The 16,407-nt window shown below is 41.5% G+C and overlaps 1 protein-coding gene across 2 annotated transcripts in view; it reads right to left on the reverse strand.

Moving 5' to 3' along the window:
* Nucleotides 1-16,407, reverse strand: part of HERC3 (HECT and RLD domain containing E3 ubiquitin protein ligase 3) — a 108,799-nt gene that overhangs the window by 31,830 nt on the left and 60,562 nt on the right. Inside the window, exons 10-15 of one of the 2 annotated variants that reach the window (XR_006679509.1) lie at nt 13,208-13,284; nt 7,252-7,376; nt 4,391-4,450; nt 2,120-2,231; nt 1,521-1,710; nt 872-1,043 (exon numbers count right to left, since the gene is read on the reverse strand). Coding sequence is in view for 1 of the 2 variants with exons in the window: in XM_004703258.4 (XP_004703315.1) it covers nt 1,521-1,710; nt 2,120-2,231; nt 4,391-4,450; nt 7,252-7,376; nt 13,208-13,284 (564 nt within the window). In the remaining variant the exon portion in view is untranslated. The remainder of the gene's footprint in view (nt 1-871; nt 1,044-1,520; nt 1,711-2,119; nt 2,232-4,390; nt 4,451-7,251; nt 7,377-13,207; nt 13,285-16,407) is intronic. The other variant, XM_004703258.4, reaches the window with a different exon arrangement.

Consider the following 16,407-nt stretch of genomic DNA (forward strand, 5'->3'; position numbering starts at 1 on the left):
GGTGGTTTCGAACAGCTGACCAATTTGTAATCTACTACTATATCCAGTCCTTTCAGCTCTGTTCTCAGCCGCCACTAAAATCCTGCCCCAAGGAAGCAAATAAAGGCACGCCTGAGAAACAGCGCCAGTCTGGCCACTATGCCTTCTCTCCAAGTGGTAGAATTAGTTGGAAAATTGCTCTTTCTGTTTCCTACACACAATGTTGTCTCATAACCAGACAAAAAGACTATGCCAGTGGCTTCTACTTCATTGGAAGTAATCCGGCCATCCTGAAGTGTTTACAGGACGCGGTGCCAGGCCATCAGCGATGGCCGTTTTAACAGGCCAGCACAATGCACAGGCGCTGGAGCAGGACGAATAAAGACAATGGGACAGACAACGTGCTGATGATAACTGCTGAATGGGGGGAGAGATCCATGCAGGGTTCCTGCTACTTTGGAGCCGCCCTTCAGAGTTCTCAGAAGAAGTTGAGAAACAAACTCAGTGTAACGCTGAGTATTTCTGATCTTCAGACAGAACAACGTCCTACCTGGAAACATAAAAATGGAAGAACTCCACCACTGAAGTCAGATAAAACTCCCCCAGAGACTGCCATCTCTCCACTGCACAATCTATTAGAACTCTAGGATGGTGTTCCCCCAAAAGTCTTTGATCAGAAAACACAAAACAAAACAGACGAACTACCATTAATTAACACTAGTGTTTTCGGTATTACTGGTCATGGCATCTTCTGCAAAGGTGGAAGCAACCATGGAAAAGCCCGTGTTGCACCCTCAACTGCACAAGGTTCATTGCTGGTGGGAGACCACACTCAAGTAACATCCCAGTCCATATGGAAAACAGAAGTTACTGAGTTGTAATAAAAATTTACCCGGGCCAAAAATAAATAAGTCAGCCAGTTGACAGACTTTCTGCGCTTGATTAATAAAAACACCTCAGATGCTATTCCCATGAGAGATACTCTCCAATTCACTGAGGAACGGAAGGTTCTTATCTCAGCAAAGTGTCCGTAGCCTGCAAAAATCAGTGTGGACTCAACTGTCCTAAAAAAGAAAAGCAAAACAAACATTTGGTAAGTCTCCACTAGGTCATCGGCTTCCTCTCCTTTTTCTGGAGACCTCTGTATCACCACAGCTGTTTATTTCACTCCCACCCCTAAATGAAGTCGAGGAATAGGAGACAGAGGGGCACTAAGTTCTTGAGTCACTACTAATTACTAGCACGTGTGAGAGGAAAGAAAACAAAACCAATCAAGAGATAAATAACCTAACTGCGGATATTTAAAAATCAAGAGTCATCTGAAGAGAATAATTTCAAATAACTTAAATAAGGGGTCGATTTGCTCAAGCTGCAATACGGTTAGCTAGCGATAAACAGCAAAGCAAGGAAAGTTTCCACGTTAATGATATTACATAGTAACAAACAGACTGTTGGACCCCATCACCTAAAGCCCAGCCCACTGGACACACCAACAAAACCCGTGAGCACAAGCCCGTCGGTAGTGAGGGTAGCACACTCACCTAATACTTTGCTGGGGTTTGCATCGAGCCGAAGAATGGCCATCGCCAAAGGAATGGTCAAGGTGATGTAGTACTTGGAATCCTGGAGCAGTGGAAACTCAGGTAGTATTAAATAGATTCTCATTGCTTCAACATCCGGTGGCGAACTCGACAGCTGGGGAATCAGGCAACTTTCAAAGCTATTTAGGATCTGAATGAGAGAAAAGGAGATTGAGATGTTCGAACGTACCTCAGACCTGATGAACATGATCTCTAAATTCACAAAAAATTTCAGACTCTCAAACTCGCAGGAAGTATTCCTAGAGAACCTACCACGGGCCAGAGCACTGAGCTCGGCATTCTGAATACAGTAATGAAAAGGCAAAACCCCTGGCCTTTTCCTTCAAAAAATTTAAGCCCAAAGGAAAATGAATGGTAGATCAAACTCCCAGTGTGATGATTCCACAACATTCAGATTTAAACACAATCTCTCCCTTTTAATTTCTACAAGCTTTTTGTTTTTGCAACCCTTTTCTCTTGAAAATTGAATTACTGAAATGCCAAATGTGGAGTTCTGTTTTTGCTTCCCAGAATGCACTTTGCAAATGTAAAGAACATACCTGTTCTAGAAGCAATGAGTGCTGAGAATTCATTAACTTCTCAAACAACACTCTCGTTGAGTTCAGGTCAATCCCAGGGACTCTAGGGCTGGTTTTAAAATGCCCATCAATTCTAAACAATCAAATAAAAACAAAGCATGGAATAAATTCTTAGAAAGCAAATCCTGATAAAAACCCACTGCCCTCAAGCTGAGGCATAGGGACCATCTAGGGCATAGTACCAGGGGCTTCAAATGTTCGTGGGAAAATTCCATTATCTTTTCATTCTATTTTTCCACAAAGTTTTTGACGCCTCCTTATAGAACTAACCTACAGAGTCTGTAAATCTTTATGGAAGCCGATTGCTGCCTCTTTCTCCCAGAGAGTAGGCAGTGAGTTTGAATCTTGCCTTTTGGGTAAGCAAGCTCTTTAATCACTGCTACCAAGCTCCTCTCACACTCCACTAGGAGTTTTAAAGAAGTAAACAAAATAGCTTGTCCACACTGATCCAATTCGAATTTTAACCAACAGATATGATGTATAAAATCATACCTTTAAGGAAGCCCCAGGAAATAGTGCCCGCAGAATTGTAAACGTTCACTAATGGGGGGCATGAGGAGGGGCTGTCTGGAGGTTAAGGATGGAGGAAGGAGAGACAGAGGAAAGGGAAAGGGAAGAGAGAGGGCAGCGGAACAGGGCCTTGGACAGGCATAGGGTAAAGCCAGACACAGGGACTGGGGATGGGAGAGAGGATGACAAGGAGAGTCTGAGATCATGCAGTGTTCTTTGTCTCCTTTCAGCAACTCTAGTCTTCCTACGATCAACTTTTCCCAGGTTCAGAAGTGAAGAACAGAGAGGTTCTCCTGTTGGGGAATTCTGTGTGAATCAGACTGTTGCATTGACAGCCCCAAACCACTCGGTCCCCACTGGGTCTGGCCTGTGGGCTTGAGGAGCAGGAGCACCTATTCAAACACAACCTAAAATATACTCTCAAACAGCGTTGATTGGCACATGGTTTTAAGAGGAAATGAATGACTAGTTTGTTATCAAGGAGTTGATTCTGACAACTCCATGTATGTATGGTGCAAATGGTGAGCACTCAACTTTTAGCGAACAGATTGGCAGTTCGAACCCACTGACAGGCTTGGCGATCTGCTTCAAAACAGACATAGCTTGAAGATTCCAGGAAGCAGTTCTCTGCACCACATGGAGTCCCCAAGACAAGCAGCTGAGTCCAAGCTCTAAGCGAACTGGCTGCCGTGGAGTGGGCTCAGGCTCACAGGGACTCCACACAGGGTGCCCAAGGCATCGTAAGTCTGCAGGGAAGCAGACTGCCTCACCTTTCTCCTATAGAGCAACTGGTGAGTTCCAATCGGCGACCGTTCGGTTAGCAGCCTAATGCTCAACCCAATGTGCCACCAAAGCACCTTGAGGGAGAAAGCGAGGTATGAAGAATTTTTTTAATTTCTTGACACAGACTTTTTTGAGAGGTTTTCTTTCTTTGCTTCACAATGTTGTTGGGTACAAATCTGACTGAAGGAGTCATCTTGCTGTTGTCAAGAGAGTTACTGACCATCTGGGGAGCTCAATTCATTGTGCAACACTTATCCGAGTGCCTGTCGATGTCAGAGAGTCAAGCTGAATCACTGCTGCAGACAACTGGGGACATGTTGATGTTTTATAGAAAACAAAATAAACACTGAAGATGATCAGATCTTTCAGCTTATGATTTTAAGAAAATTAGGTGAAGGACTTTCTATGTTCACTAAGAGCAAAACATTACTAATGGCAAATGAAAGGTTGCTTCTAGTTAAAATTCACTCAACACTCCTCTACTTTGTATAGGTAACTACATATACAAGTTGCAAATAGAGGTCCAAGCGATGTTGGGACTGATGTAAGCTATTTCACATAAGAACGAATTTCTCATAAGTCTTATCAGCAGAGAAAATGTTTCATATACTCTCCATGGCAAGTTCCACATGTTCATTTTAAAATCGGGGTAACATTTTAGAATGCCCTGGGGGGAAAAAATCTTACTTCGGATGACATCAACTTTTTTCTCTCTCTCTCTCTCTTTGGTCGTCTGCTCCCCTGCCAGCCTGGCGTGAAGCAGCGCAGCCTTGCTGAGGTCCTCTCCGTCCTCATTACTAACCACTCCCACATCGGGCAAATCACCAGCTCATCCACCGAAGAAAGGCCAACCACCATCGAGTGGGTGAGAGATCTTTCACAGGCATTGCTAATGAGTGTTAATAGCATGTTTGTTCTTCACGGTTCCAACTTACTTACTTTTTTTCAAGAAAACTTCCATTCCAACAGGCTGCGGAAGACACTATCTGAACAACACCACTGCTCAGAAATAAAAAGGGAAGGAAACCTTTAGTTATTATCAGTGAACGGCGAAGGTGAGCATCAGCAACAGAGTAGCCATCTACTCTAGGTTTCACTGACAACAGCTTCTGCTTACCAGATGAAGCCCTGAAACAGACATTTCCTTGAGAAAACACACTGTGTCGTATCTCGAAACAGCTGAGAACGTAATGTTCGCCACATGCCGTATAAAAACAAAAGGCCTCAGAGCCACGGAAAGAGAAACTCTTGCCCTTAATAGTGGTCTTGACCATTCCTCCACCACCAGCTCTCTGAGCTGCTCCTTGCTTTACCTCCCTCCAAACATGTACACACAACCAAACCAAATAAGAATTGGAGTGGCTGTTTCCCAAATACAGACATTAACTGTGGAAATCAATAACTGCACAACTACTTCCTTCTTGCCTGAGAAATTAAAAAGAAATGAAATGCATGCGTATTGCTACCACTTAGATTATGATGGCTCTGGGGAAATAGCTACTTTCCAAGCACCCAGGGAGAAACTGCATGGCAGGAACTCTGGGCCCTCTTATTTACTATAAGGAAAAGGGAAAGATTAGCATACATACACGGTTGGGGAAGAGACTGTAGTTACTCATAACTGGGGGCAGAAGCAATCTCTAAAGATCATTTTTCCCAGTCCTTGTTTTATAAATAAGAAAACAGAACTAAAGTTGATGCAATTTCTCAAGGTCCCCAGGAGAGTTCACCCTCTTGACTAACAACTAGTCCTCTTGTGGCTGACCCTCACTCAAAACTTTGTTGCTACTGAATGTTGCCAAAACTTAGTGGACGTTTGTCCACGACGATCTATACCATAAAGCAAGATGCACAGGGTAAGTCAAAACGCATTGCTAGTAGAGTTCTAATTCATAGATGCATGGTGTATTCCAAGCAAAACATAATTTAAGCATTTCTCTGTGATCAGTGGATGGCTGCCGGCAATTTCTCTAAGGAATATACGTGTCTTAGTCCCATTATGGTACCTTCAAAAAACAGATACTTTATGTGTCGTGGGGGAAAATTATAGTGAGATCAGGGCTACTATCAAATTTTCACCAGAACTCAAGTTAAATTCTTCCCAAAGCTTTGAAGTTTGAAACAAGTTTCCAAGAATCCTGGCCCAGATACAACTACAGTTTTCAGATGTAACAGATGGCTTAAGGAAAGCCAAAAAGACCCCAAAGACGAGTGAAGAGAGAAAGACCATCAGTTCGGATGAATGCAGACACTGTGACTGGAGTGAAGAAATTGGTGGGAGAAGACAGTAGAATAGCATTGATGAATAGCTGTGAACTGGGGATCTCATGTGGTTCGACATTTTCTACTGGAAAACAGCTTGGTCTCAGAGAGCTCTCAGCTTCAAGGGTACCAAGCAAGCAAACATGGTGATGTCAGCAAGCTTTCAGCTTAATACGTACCAAAAGCATTAAGCAAAGATCAGTTTGCTCAAAGAGTTCACCTTTCCATCAGCCTTTTCAGCAATATTGAAGTTAATGAAGATGATTTTACAGAACAAATCATAACCAGGGATGCAGCTTGGATTTACCTACATGATACAAGAGTAAGTAGAATCTGATCAAAATAGTGGCTTCCAAGAGTCTCTGTTGGGCCAGTTAAGTTCCAGGCAGAAAGGGTCAATCTTGATAGACTTTCTCAAAGCACACAGGATGATCACGGGGCTTTATTATGAAGGGGTTTACAGAAAGCTGAAAACTGCATTTGTGAGAAAAGGGTCAAGAAAGTTACATCGAGGTATTTTTGTTTGTTTTTCTATCCCAATAATGCACATGCTCATTCTTAGAGGGCAGCAAGAGTTGCCCTATAAGCACTTGATTGGGAAATGTCACTTACCCTATGACCCTGATCCTGTCCCTTTAAACATTCTTTTTGTTCCACAAACTCAAATAATATTATAAGGAGCATGATCTGAGTCCCTCAGGGTACCTAAACAAGGGCTCTGACGGTGTAAATCAAAAAGCTCAGAATGCTTTAGGGAAGGGTTAGGGAGACGGAAACATCCCCTTTAGAAGAATATAGACCTAGGTGGAGGATATGTCAGGAAACAATAGCTTCACATTTTGATATTTTTGTTCAATAAAAGTGTCTGTGGTTTTACAGCATTACTTTTTGACTTACCCTTGTATTTTGCACATTTCTGGGAATGACCAAAGCTTAGTACAGAGCATGACTGATTCATTCCCAAGAACTAGATTCTCGGCAGAAAAACTGTAAAGCTGAGGAAAGTCATTGAAAATATTTTAAATGAATTGGAAAAAAAATTACATTTTAGCAAAATAAATTTGATAAAAGGGCTCAACTGCTCAATCCTTCTTGATACATTTTTCATTCTCTACTTAACTCTGAATTACTATTTCAATTTATTATTGTGAATGGGAAGCGAAAGGCTTCAGATTAGTCAAGACAACAGCTCCTGGAGATTTGAATGCTTTGGAAAATAATCATGAAGGGATTCAGTGGGCTAAACAACAATGCCATTGAACTCCTTGGCAGTAAGGTCAACTCAGGCCTTAACCAGTCGGGATTTGTAAGACCTGAGTGAACAAGGCAGTTAGGAAAACAGAATCTGAGTTTGAATGTGAGAACAAAGGACCACTAATGGTACTTGGGAGTAATGTACTAAAGCCTGAAAAAAGACTCCCTGAAGTGTGAACCTCCATGTACACCCACAACTTCAAGAGGAAGAGTAGGGAAATTCACTAAGCTAGAGTTCTAATATACGTAGGGGAAAAATTAAATGAAGGCAAGCAGCCACATACTTGATTGTATTTGCGTTGTTATGTTCTGAGAGTTTTTGTCTCCAAACCGCTATTGTTTCATCATTTATTAAACTGGTATAATGTGCTTGGTTCATAGTCCTGAAGTCAACAGCGGGAGAATAATTCTGGAAGGTTAAATATATCAAGAGAAATTATGTAGCGTGGTTCTTCGCCCCTCTCCTTCTCCCAACACATTCGCCAGCTACACATCTGCAATAGATACTATTGGCGCACTGCCCAGGTCCCCCTACCACCTGTCAGGAGTCGGTGCACTCACTCCCCCAGCTGCTAGGAGTGCTAGCTTTTGACAGGCAGCCTGCGGTTGGGCTACTATCCAGGAAATGGCCTCCGCTATTGCTTTATCCCTTGCAAGCACCCAGCCCACTCCGTTCAGGACTGGGCTGAAGAGCCACCTCCACGCTGAGCTCTCCAAGGCCGCTGTTGCAAGGGAATTGCAGCTGACCTTCTTCCTCTGCCCAATTCAGCCTTCGCCCTCCCTCAGCAGACTCCCCGAGAGCAAGCTCCCCAAACCACTGGGAACACAAATCTCAGTCTGAGAATCTCATTTCCAGAGAATTCAAGATCACTTTTCCAGACTTCTTTCCCCTGTGCATTGGATCAACATACCATCAGTATGAAGTCATTCAGCATTTACCAAATTCCGACATGATACATTAAAATCAGGGTTCAGTTATAATCCAAGCTACACACAATCTATGAAAGCTTCGTAGCCGTGCTGTCCGACAGGGTGCATTATCAAGTGAATTACTGTGGATGTAGTCAGTCAAAATTTGACACTACATCATTTGATCTCCCTTTTGACTCATTTTAAATTTGTTCTGGTTTTTAACTTTTTCTGCTTTCGTTTCAACTGAGGTTTTTTTTGTACAGTTTTGTTACTGTTGTTGATTTTGTTTTTGTAACTTTTTTCCTGCGGATAAAATCCGGGATGGGTAATTCACAATAACTGGATTAATAGAGCCTTTGGAGCAAGGCAGGGAAAAGTTGGGGGTGGGGGGTGGGTGCTAATAATAGTGAGTACAAGAAAGAAGAAAACGTTCTAAAATTGATTGTGGTAATGATTGCACAATACTTTTTAATTTGACTAAATTATTGAAAAGAGCCCTGGTGGTGTAGTGGATATGAGTTGGGCTGCTCACTGCAAGGTCAGCAGTTCAAAACCACCAGCTGCTCCTTGGGAGAAAGATGAGGCTTTCTATTCTGATGAAGAGTTACAGTCTCGGATGCTGACAGGGGAGGCTACCCCCTGTTCAAATTGTTTAAAAAAGAACACAGCAATACAGCTGTTAGAAAGGTAGCGTATTGGGGATATGAAAAGTGGTCTTGCAAATTACAAATGCTGCCCAGGATTATACAGGCTTTATTCACTAAGGTTAAAAAAATAAAATGCATTTATTAAAATGATTGCTTTCAACTTATTTTCCCTAAACCCTATTCCTGATCAAGAACTAAGGAGTTAAAAATGCTTTTTACTTCCAAAATTGTCAGTCATAGAAAAGAAAAGGAGTAATCCTGAAGTATTCACTCATCAATTTATAAAATAATCTTTTTTCCTACCTACATATAAAACACAGGCATCCAACTAAATTTCTGTTCTTTACGTTCCCATTTATGAGTTAATATATGGGGAGGGAAAAGAGCATGTAATACATTAAAGATATATAACAAAGTGTTTGATCTACAGGTTCTTGATAATTAGTCTAGTAAAATAGTCACAGCCAGCTCCTGAGAGGAAAAAAACCACCCTGAATTATGTAGTGGAAACTGGTCAGCCAACGTGGAAACATGCAAGCAAGATTGCCTCTTTTTCAACAAGGTTTTAAAACAATTATTAAGACAAATTCTAATCACTTCTTCAATTCTGAGTGGAAATGGAACATGGACTCTAACATATAGCTACAATAAAAGATCGGGTACTATTTTCTTTACCTTGTTGCATGTTCAATAAACCACACAGAACCTTGAATGATGTAGAAACTCAGAATCACTTAATAAAATAAGACAAACTATCATTCTTCTGTGCCTTCTAATTACACGAGAAGCATTAAGGCACTTGGCTGCTAACCAAAAGGCTTGACCCCACCAGCTGCTTCTTAAGAAAAAGATGTGGCAGTTGACTTCCACAGAGATTACAGTCTTGGACAGAGAGACACGATGAGCCAGAATCAACTCAATGGCAATGGGTTTGTTTATTTTATGGGTTTAACTACATACAGATCAAAAAGAAAGAAATTGGTCTAAATCAGTCTCTCTCTCCTGCAGCTGCACTGTGGATTACTGGTAGGATTTTCAAAACTCCTGATGGTAAAGTTATACTCAGTCCAATCTGGCTCTCTAGAAGAATCGGTGGTTTTTAAAAACCCCAGTAATTCCAAAGGGTAACTGAGGTTGGGAACTTCAGTTCTAGGAAAAGGAGGTTACCAGCAGGATATGGCACAAGCACATGCACCCAAGCACCCCCATGTTCCCTCTGGGATCGTGACCTAGACAGAAGATGAGAGGAAAAGGAAGAGATGACGTTTATGCCCACTAACTTGTCAAGACCTAGATTCAAATATATCAAAAGGTAATCTGAATAAAATTCCTTCCCTTGCCTCTTCCACCTCAAGGTCTACCCTTAATGAATGAGTGGACTATGTCTACACTAAAAGTTTGATGGAGCAGGGCAAAGCACACTGCTGCTAAGTAAAAGGTTAGCAGTTCAGCCCCCCAGCCACTCTCCATAAGAAGAGTGGCAGTCTGTTCCTGTCGGGAGTGCCGACTTGGAAACTCTATAGATCAGTTCCATTGTGCCCTTTGGGGTTTCTATGAGCCAGAAGTGACTCCAGGGTAGTGGGTTTTAAAAATTCGTCTAGTCAGATAGTTCTTTGTTCTTGAAGTGGTTCCTTAAGAGATAATAATACGAGAATAGATACAAATGATGTGGCTTCTATATCTAAACAATCACCTGTGGTCATATTTTAAATAATGTTTGCCTAGTTGATGGCTTTACAAAGGAAGAACAACAAATTCCTAATCGATATTGAACTTATTATATATCTTTTCTCTGTTATCTGACCTTTTTTAATGCAGCTGTCTTCATAGTGGTTTAAACTTTAGCCTGCCTTGTTTCTCTAATATCGTAGTATTCTAATTACAGAGACGCTGGCTTATATGATGAAGAATGTGGCATCAGAATTGAAGGGAGGCTGTGGAGTTACATAATCTGGTGTCAGTTTGAGAAGATTGAGAGTGAAAGGATGGAGTCTAGTCTGTCAATCAGGTCATAGCCAATGAGGCCTCTGTGTGGGCATGGTCTTCTCCTGAGGATTCTGGGAACTCTGGTATTTCCACCCGGGAGGCAGGAGACGTGCTCTCTCTGTTCACTCCCTTGCAGACTCTCTACTGACAAGGTTCACTCCCTGAGAGACGCTCTACTGATAAGACACATGGCACTATGCTGACAGACCCTGTGCTCTGGGAACTGGAGGAGCCACGTGGAGATCCCTGCCAGCTCTGAGATGCTCACAACGCCACTGGATCCACAAGAATTCCCACCTACTAACCTGTGCTCTTCCTGCATTCAGTGTTTTCATGTGTTTCGTGAGTCTGAAGAGGACTTTATAGATTGGTTTTGGATATATGGGCTAATATTGGACTTAATGAATTGATCTGGACTTGGCTAGGATGTTTTCTCAATATTCAGTTGCTCTTGTATATAAAGCTCTTTCTTATACACATATGAGTGTCCACGAATTTGTTTCTCTAGTCTCTCAGACTGACACAGAGTCTAATTAAACAGCCTGAGATGTACAGATGACGCAACCCTAGTGAGGAGGAATTGAAGCACTTGCTGATGAAGATCAAGGATTGAAGCCTTCAATATCGATCACAACTCAGTGTAGACAAGACCAGAATCCTCAAAACTGGACCAATAGGTAGCATCATGATAAATGGAGAAAAAATTGTAGTTGTGAAGCATTGTCATCTTGCTTAGATCAATCAATGCTTATAGGAACAGCAGTCAAGAGTTCAAAAGGGGCATTGCATTGTGTGACTTTGCTGCACAAGACCCCTTTAGTGTTGAAAAATAAGGATGTTATTTCGAAGAATAAGGCACCCCAGACCCAAGTCATGGTATTTTCAATTGCCTCCTATGTGAAAGTTGGACACTGAATAAGGAAGATGAGAAAAATGGATGCATTTGAATTGTGGCACTGGCAGAGACTACTGAAAGTACCATGACCGCCAAATGGCAAACAAGTCTGCCTTGGAAGAAGTATGGCCAGAGTGTTTCTTAGAGGTAAGGATGGTGAGACTTCATCTTACATTCTTTGGACATATTTAGGGAAGACCCTGCAGAAAGACATCAAGCTTGTTAAAGCGGAGAGGCAGCTAGAAAGAGGAAGGTCCTCCCTCAAGGAGATTGACTGACACAGTGGCTGCTGCAACAATGCGCTCACGCACAGAACAACTGTGTGGACCGCGCAAGACTGGGCGGTGTTTCTTTCTGTTGTCCACGGGGTTACACCAGGGGTCAGAATTGACTTGCCTGCACCTACTAACAACTTCCTTCCCACCAATGTGTTGCCTCTGAGTCCCAAGAGTACTAATTGCAGTGGAAGACTCAATGCCCTCTCTCATATGCCATATCTATTTAAAGGCTGAAACAGTCTTACTGCCTTGAGTTTCACAAGACAATTAAAGCTGAGTAAGACTACTCATCTGTTTCTTATGAAAATGAATATTCAAAACTCTATTACACACAAACCCAAACCTATTTCTGGCCGAGCTTCAGATATTCTATTGTATCGGCATCTTAAAGAAACAAAGACTAAATTCAGCTTTCCTCAGGACTTCTCTGAGAAGCTCTAGAGGTAGGTCTAAAAAATTCTAAAGCAGCAGTGCCCAGTTACCCAGAGAGCAGCTTTAAACAGCCTCATCCAGGTTCCTGACCTGGAAAATATCCAAATCACAAGTTTTAGCTGTCAAACCTTCCGTCTTTAGCTACATCAGAGCCCTTTCTACCCAAACCATTAAAAATACTGACTAGATGGCTAAACGTTTATGTATTTAAAGATAGTAAAGTGCCAGGCTCATCATGGGAGTTTCCTGGGCTGAAAGAGCTCCCTGCATCTACACTGCCTCATTTTACTTCCTGGCCCATTCTGTTAGCTTAGCACCACCAATTGTCCATTCATGGGTTCTCCAGGAGAGGATAATGGATCTATGCCCCACCTATAGTTAATTCTCCTTAAATGTTTGTTGAGTAACTGGAGGGAGTAAATTATTTTAGACTACTTTCCTCTGCCCAGAAAAGGTGCAATGAATTACAGCTCTGTCATACCTGGGTTTGCATTTCAGTCTACCTTAGACCGTGGGAGATACTTTTAACTTTGTTCTTCCTGGCTTATCTACGACGGTGCTGCCGGAGACATTACCAGGGATAGAAATGCAGTGTGGTTCCAGGAGCAGATTTCAAATAACAAAGGACATCTGAAAACACTAACTCACAGTGACCCTAAAGAACAGGGGAGAACTACCCCTTTTGGTTTCTGAGAAGGTAACACTTCCAGGAGGAGAAAGCCTCCTTTTCCTCCTGCACAACAGCTGGTGGTTTCGAATCGCTGACCTTGCAGCTAGCAGCCTATTGTGTAACCACACCACCACCAGGGCTCCTGCAAACTGTCGGCCTCTTTAAGTCCACTGTTGGAACAAGTATGGATATAAACGCATAGTTTTCAGTGACAACTTAGAACTCTGTGATTTAAAATACCAGGAAAATCATCAGCATTTCAAGGGAGAAAAATGGAGGTAACGTCTCCAAAGTTCAGTTTGCTTAATGAGAAACTATTGATAGAAATAACACATATTGCTCTCATGTATTTAAATTTTAAAAATAAATATGGGTTCACTATTACTCTGCCCCCAAAATAATAGTCAAAAGAAATGTTACCTCATATTTGGAGCAAAGTACAAAAGTTTGGTCTCCTCCAGAGAAGATCTGCTTAACAATGTGATATTTAAAGCGATCTGTCAGAATAAAAATTCAACAGTATTGTTTCAATAATTCACATTTCTCCATGATCCCTTTTTCTAATATTCTAAAATATGCTTGAGAAAGGTTTTCTATTCACTTTAATTATAAGAACGAAGGAAGAAACTTTCTCTCCTGGCTGTGTGTCTCAATACTTATCCTTCAATTAAAAATAAACAAACAAAATGGTATCTCTGCTATAACTCACTGACTCCTCCTACTACCCTAGGCCCAGACAGCTCTCCCTGACTTGGCTTCTATTTTTCATTGTAACTCTGTATATGCCGCTAACCTGAAATTTTAAATGAACACAACGAAAGTGATAAGATATGCTTAATGAATAAACTCAACATTAAAGCATAGTGGTCCCAAGCCCTTTCCGGATAAGGAATGCCACGTGAGAACCTCCATTTCTTACTTCCTTCTTTATCTCTCACATTGTGCCCACATTACATTCTAATAGCCCGCCAAAATCTTTTGCTTCAAATATGTCACAATATTGCATGCATCTATGCCTTTTCACTGAGAGCACAGAATCTATGCATGATGGTGCCTCTTAGAGAATAAGTTGAACTATGTCTCTTAAATTCTGCACTTCTGAGGTTGCTTCCCCCATCCCTATCCTGCAGTCCTTTTCTACCTGGCTAATTCTGTATCACCCTCTAAGCACAACTCATCTCTATCCAGCACACTTCTAGATGCCTTCCTGTGTTCTTTCATTACCACGTAGGTCATTAAACACACAGCATTTACTAATATAGCAATTTGTGTTATAAAGCATTTGAAAATTGAGCTGTTGTTCTTGTTGGGTGACAGTAAGTCAGTTCTGACTCACAGCTACTCTATGTAAAACAGAGCGAAATACTGCTGAGTCCTGCACCATCCTCATAATTGTTCATATGTTTGAACCCATTGTTGTAGCCACTGTGTCAATCCATCTTGTGGAGGGCCTTCCTTTTTTTTTTTTTGGCTGCCCCTCTGCTTTGCCAAGCATGATGCCCCTTTTCAGAGACTAGTCTCTCCTAATAACATGTTCAAAGTACATGAGATGGAAGTCTTGCCATCCTTGCTTCCAAGGAGCATTCTGGCTGTACTTCTTCCAAGACAGATTTGTTTGCTCTTGTGGCAGACCTTGGTCTTTTCAATATTCTCTGCCAGCATGATAATTCAAATAGATTCTTCTTCAGTCATTCTTTTTCAATGTCCAACTTTCACATACACATGAGGCTACTGAAAATGCCATGGCTTGGGTCAGGCACAACTTAGTCCCCAAATAAGCATCCTTGCTTTTCCACGCTTTAAAGGCGTCTTGTGGAGCAGATGTGCCCAATGCAATCCCTCTGATCTCTTGACTGCTGGCTCCATGAGCATTGATCCCTGACAACTTCAATCTTTTCTCCACTTATTATGCTGATTCAGTTGTGAGGATTTCAGTATTCTTTACACTGAGTTGTCATCCATACTGAAGGCGGCAACCCTTGATCTTCATCAGCAAGTGCTTCAAGTCGTCCTTATCTTCAACAAGCAAAGTTGTGTCATTTGCATGTCAAATGTTGTCAATAAGCCTTCCTCCAGTCATGATACTGCATTCTTCCTCATAGAATCCAGCTTCTCTGATTATCTGCTCAGCATACAGATTGAGTAAGTATGGTGAAACAATACAACCCTAACACACACCCATCTTGATTTTAAATCTATGCAGTATTATTTGGTGCTGTTTGTACAACTGCCCCTTGAAGTGCTCTGAAATCCCCATTCTTCTCAAGGCCATCCATGGTTTATTATGGTCCAGTGTCAAATGCCTTAGCACAGTCAATAAAGCACAAGTAAACATCTTTCTGGTATGCTCTGCTTTCAATCAAACTCCATCTGACATCAGCAAGGATATCCCTTGTTCCATACCTCTTCTGAATCTGGCCAGAATGTCTGACAGCTCCTTGTCAATGCACTGGCAGCAATCATCATTGGATGATCTTCAACAACATTTTACTTGCATGTGATATTAATGAATAGTGTTATATAATTTGAGCATTCTGTTAGGTCACCTTTCTTTTTAATGGGTACAAATATGGAGCTTGTCTACCAAATTTCTTGGCATAGATAAGTAGGTGCTTCCAATGGTTCTTAAGTTTGTTGAAACATTTCCATTGGTATTCCATCAATTCCTGGAGTCTGGCTTTAGGCTAATGCCTTAGTGCAGTTTAGATGTCTTCCTTGAGTACCACTGGTCCTTCATCATATGCTACCTGTTGAAATAGTTGCATGTACAGTAGTTCTTTTTGGCTCCGTGACTGTGTATTCTTTTCATGCTTCCTGCATCATTCAATATATTGACCACAGAATCTTTTATTATTGCAAATCAAGGCTTGGATTTTTTTTCTTGAGTTCCCTTAGTTTAAGACATGCTGAGCTTGTTCTTCCATTTTGGTTTTCGGACTCTAAGTCTTTGCACATTTCAGTATATTTCACTTTGTCTTCTCCAGCTTCCCTTTGAGATGTTCTGTTCAGACTTCATTACTTCCATGTGCCTTCGTTTTTCTACAGTTAAGAGCAAGTTTCAGAATCTCTTCTTCTGACTTATACTTTGATTTTTTCTTTCTTTCCTTTTTTGTTTTACTGAGCATTTACTTTCTTCACGGCCGATGCTCTTGATGTCTGCCCAAAGCTCATCAGGTTTTCTGTCATTAGTGTTCAACGTATCAAATCTGTTCTTGAGATGTTCTCAAGCCTCAGTGGGATAGACTCAAGGCCATACTTTGGATGTCCCGGGCTCGTTTTCTTTTCTTCAGCTTCAATTTGAACTTGTATATAAACAATTGGTTGGTTGGTTCCACAGTTGGCCCCTGCGCCTAGTTTTGCCTGCTGATATTGAGCTTCTCCATCATCTCTTTCCACAGCTGGAGTCAATTTGATATCTGTGTAATCCATCTGGAGAAATCCACATGGATTGTCACCATTTGTGTTATTTAAGAAAGATAATTGCTATGAACAAGCCATTTTTGTTGCATAATTCTCTCCTGCAATCTCCAGCTTCATTTCTTTCTTTTTTAAAAAATCGTTTTATTAGGGGCTCATACAACTATTATCACAATCCATACATACATCAATTGTGTAAAGCA

The sequence above is a fragment of the Echinops telfairi genome, unplaced genomic scaffold (genome assembly GCF_000313985.2).
Source record: "Echinops telfairi isolate 266 unplaced genomic scaffold, ASM31398v2 ScPeMD7_7468;HRSCAF=8506_0, whole genome shotgun sequence".
Classification (NCBI taxonomy): Eukaryota; Metazoa; Chordata; class Mammalia; order Afrosoricida; family Tenrecidae; genus Echinops; species Echinops telfairi.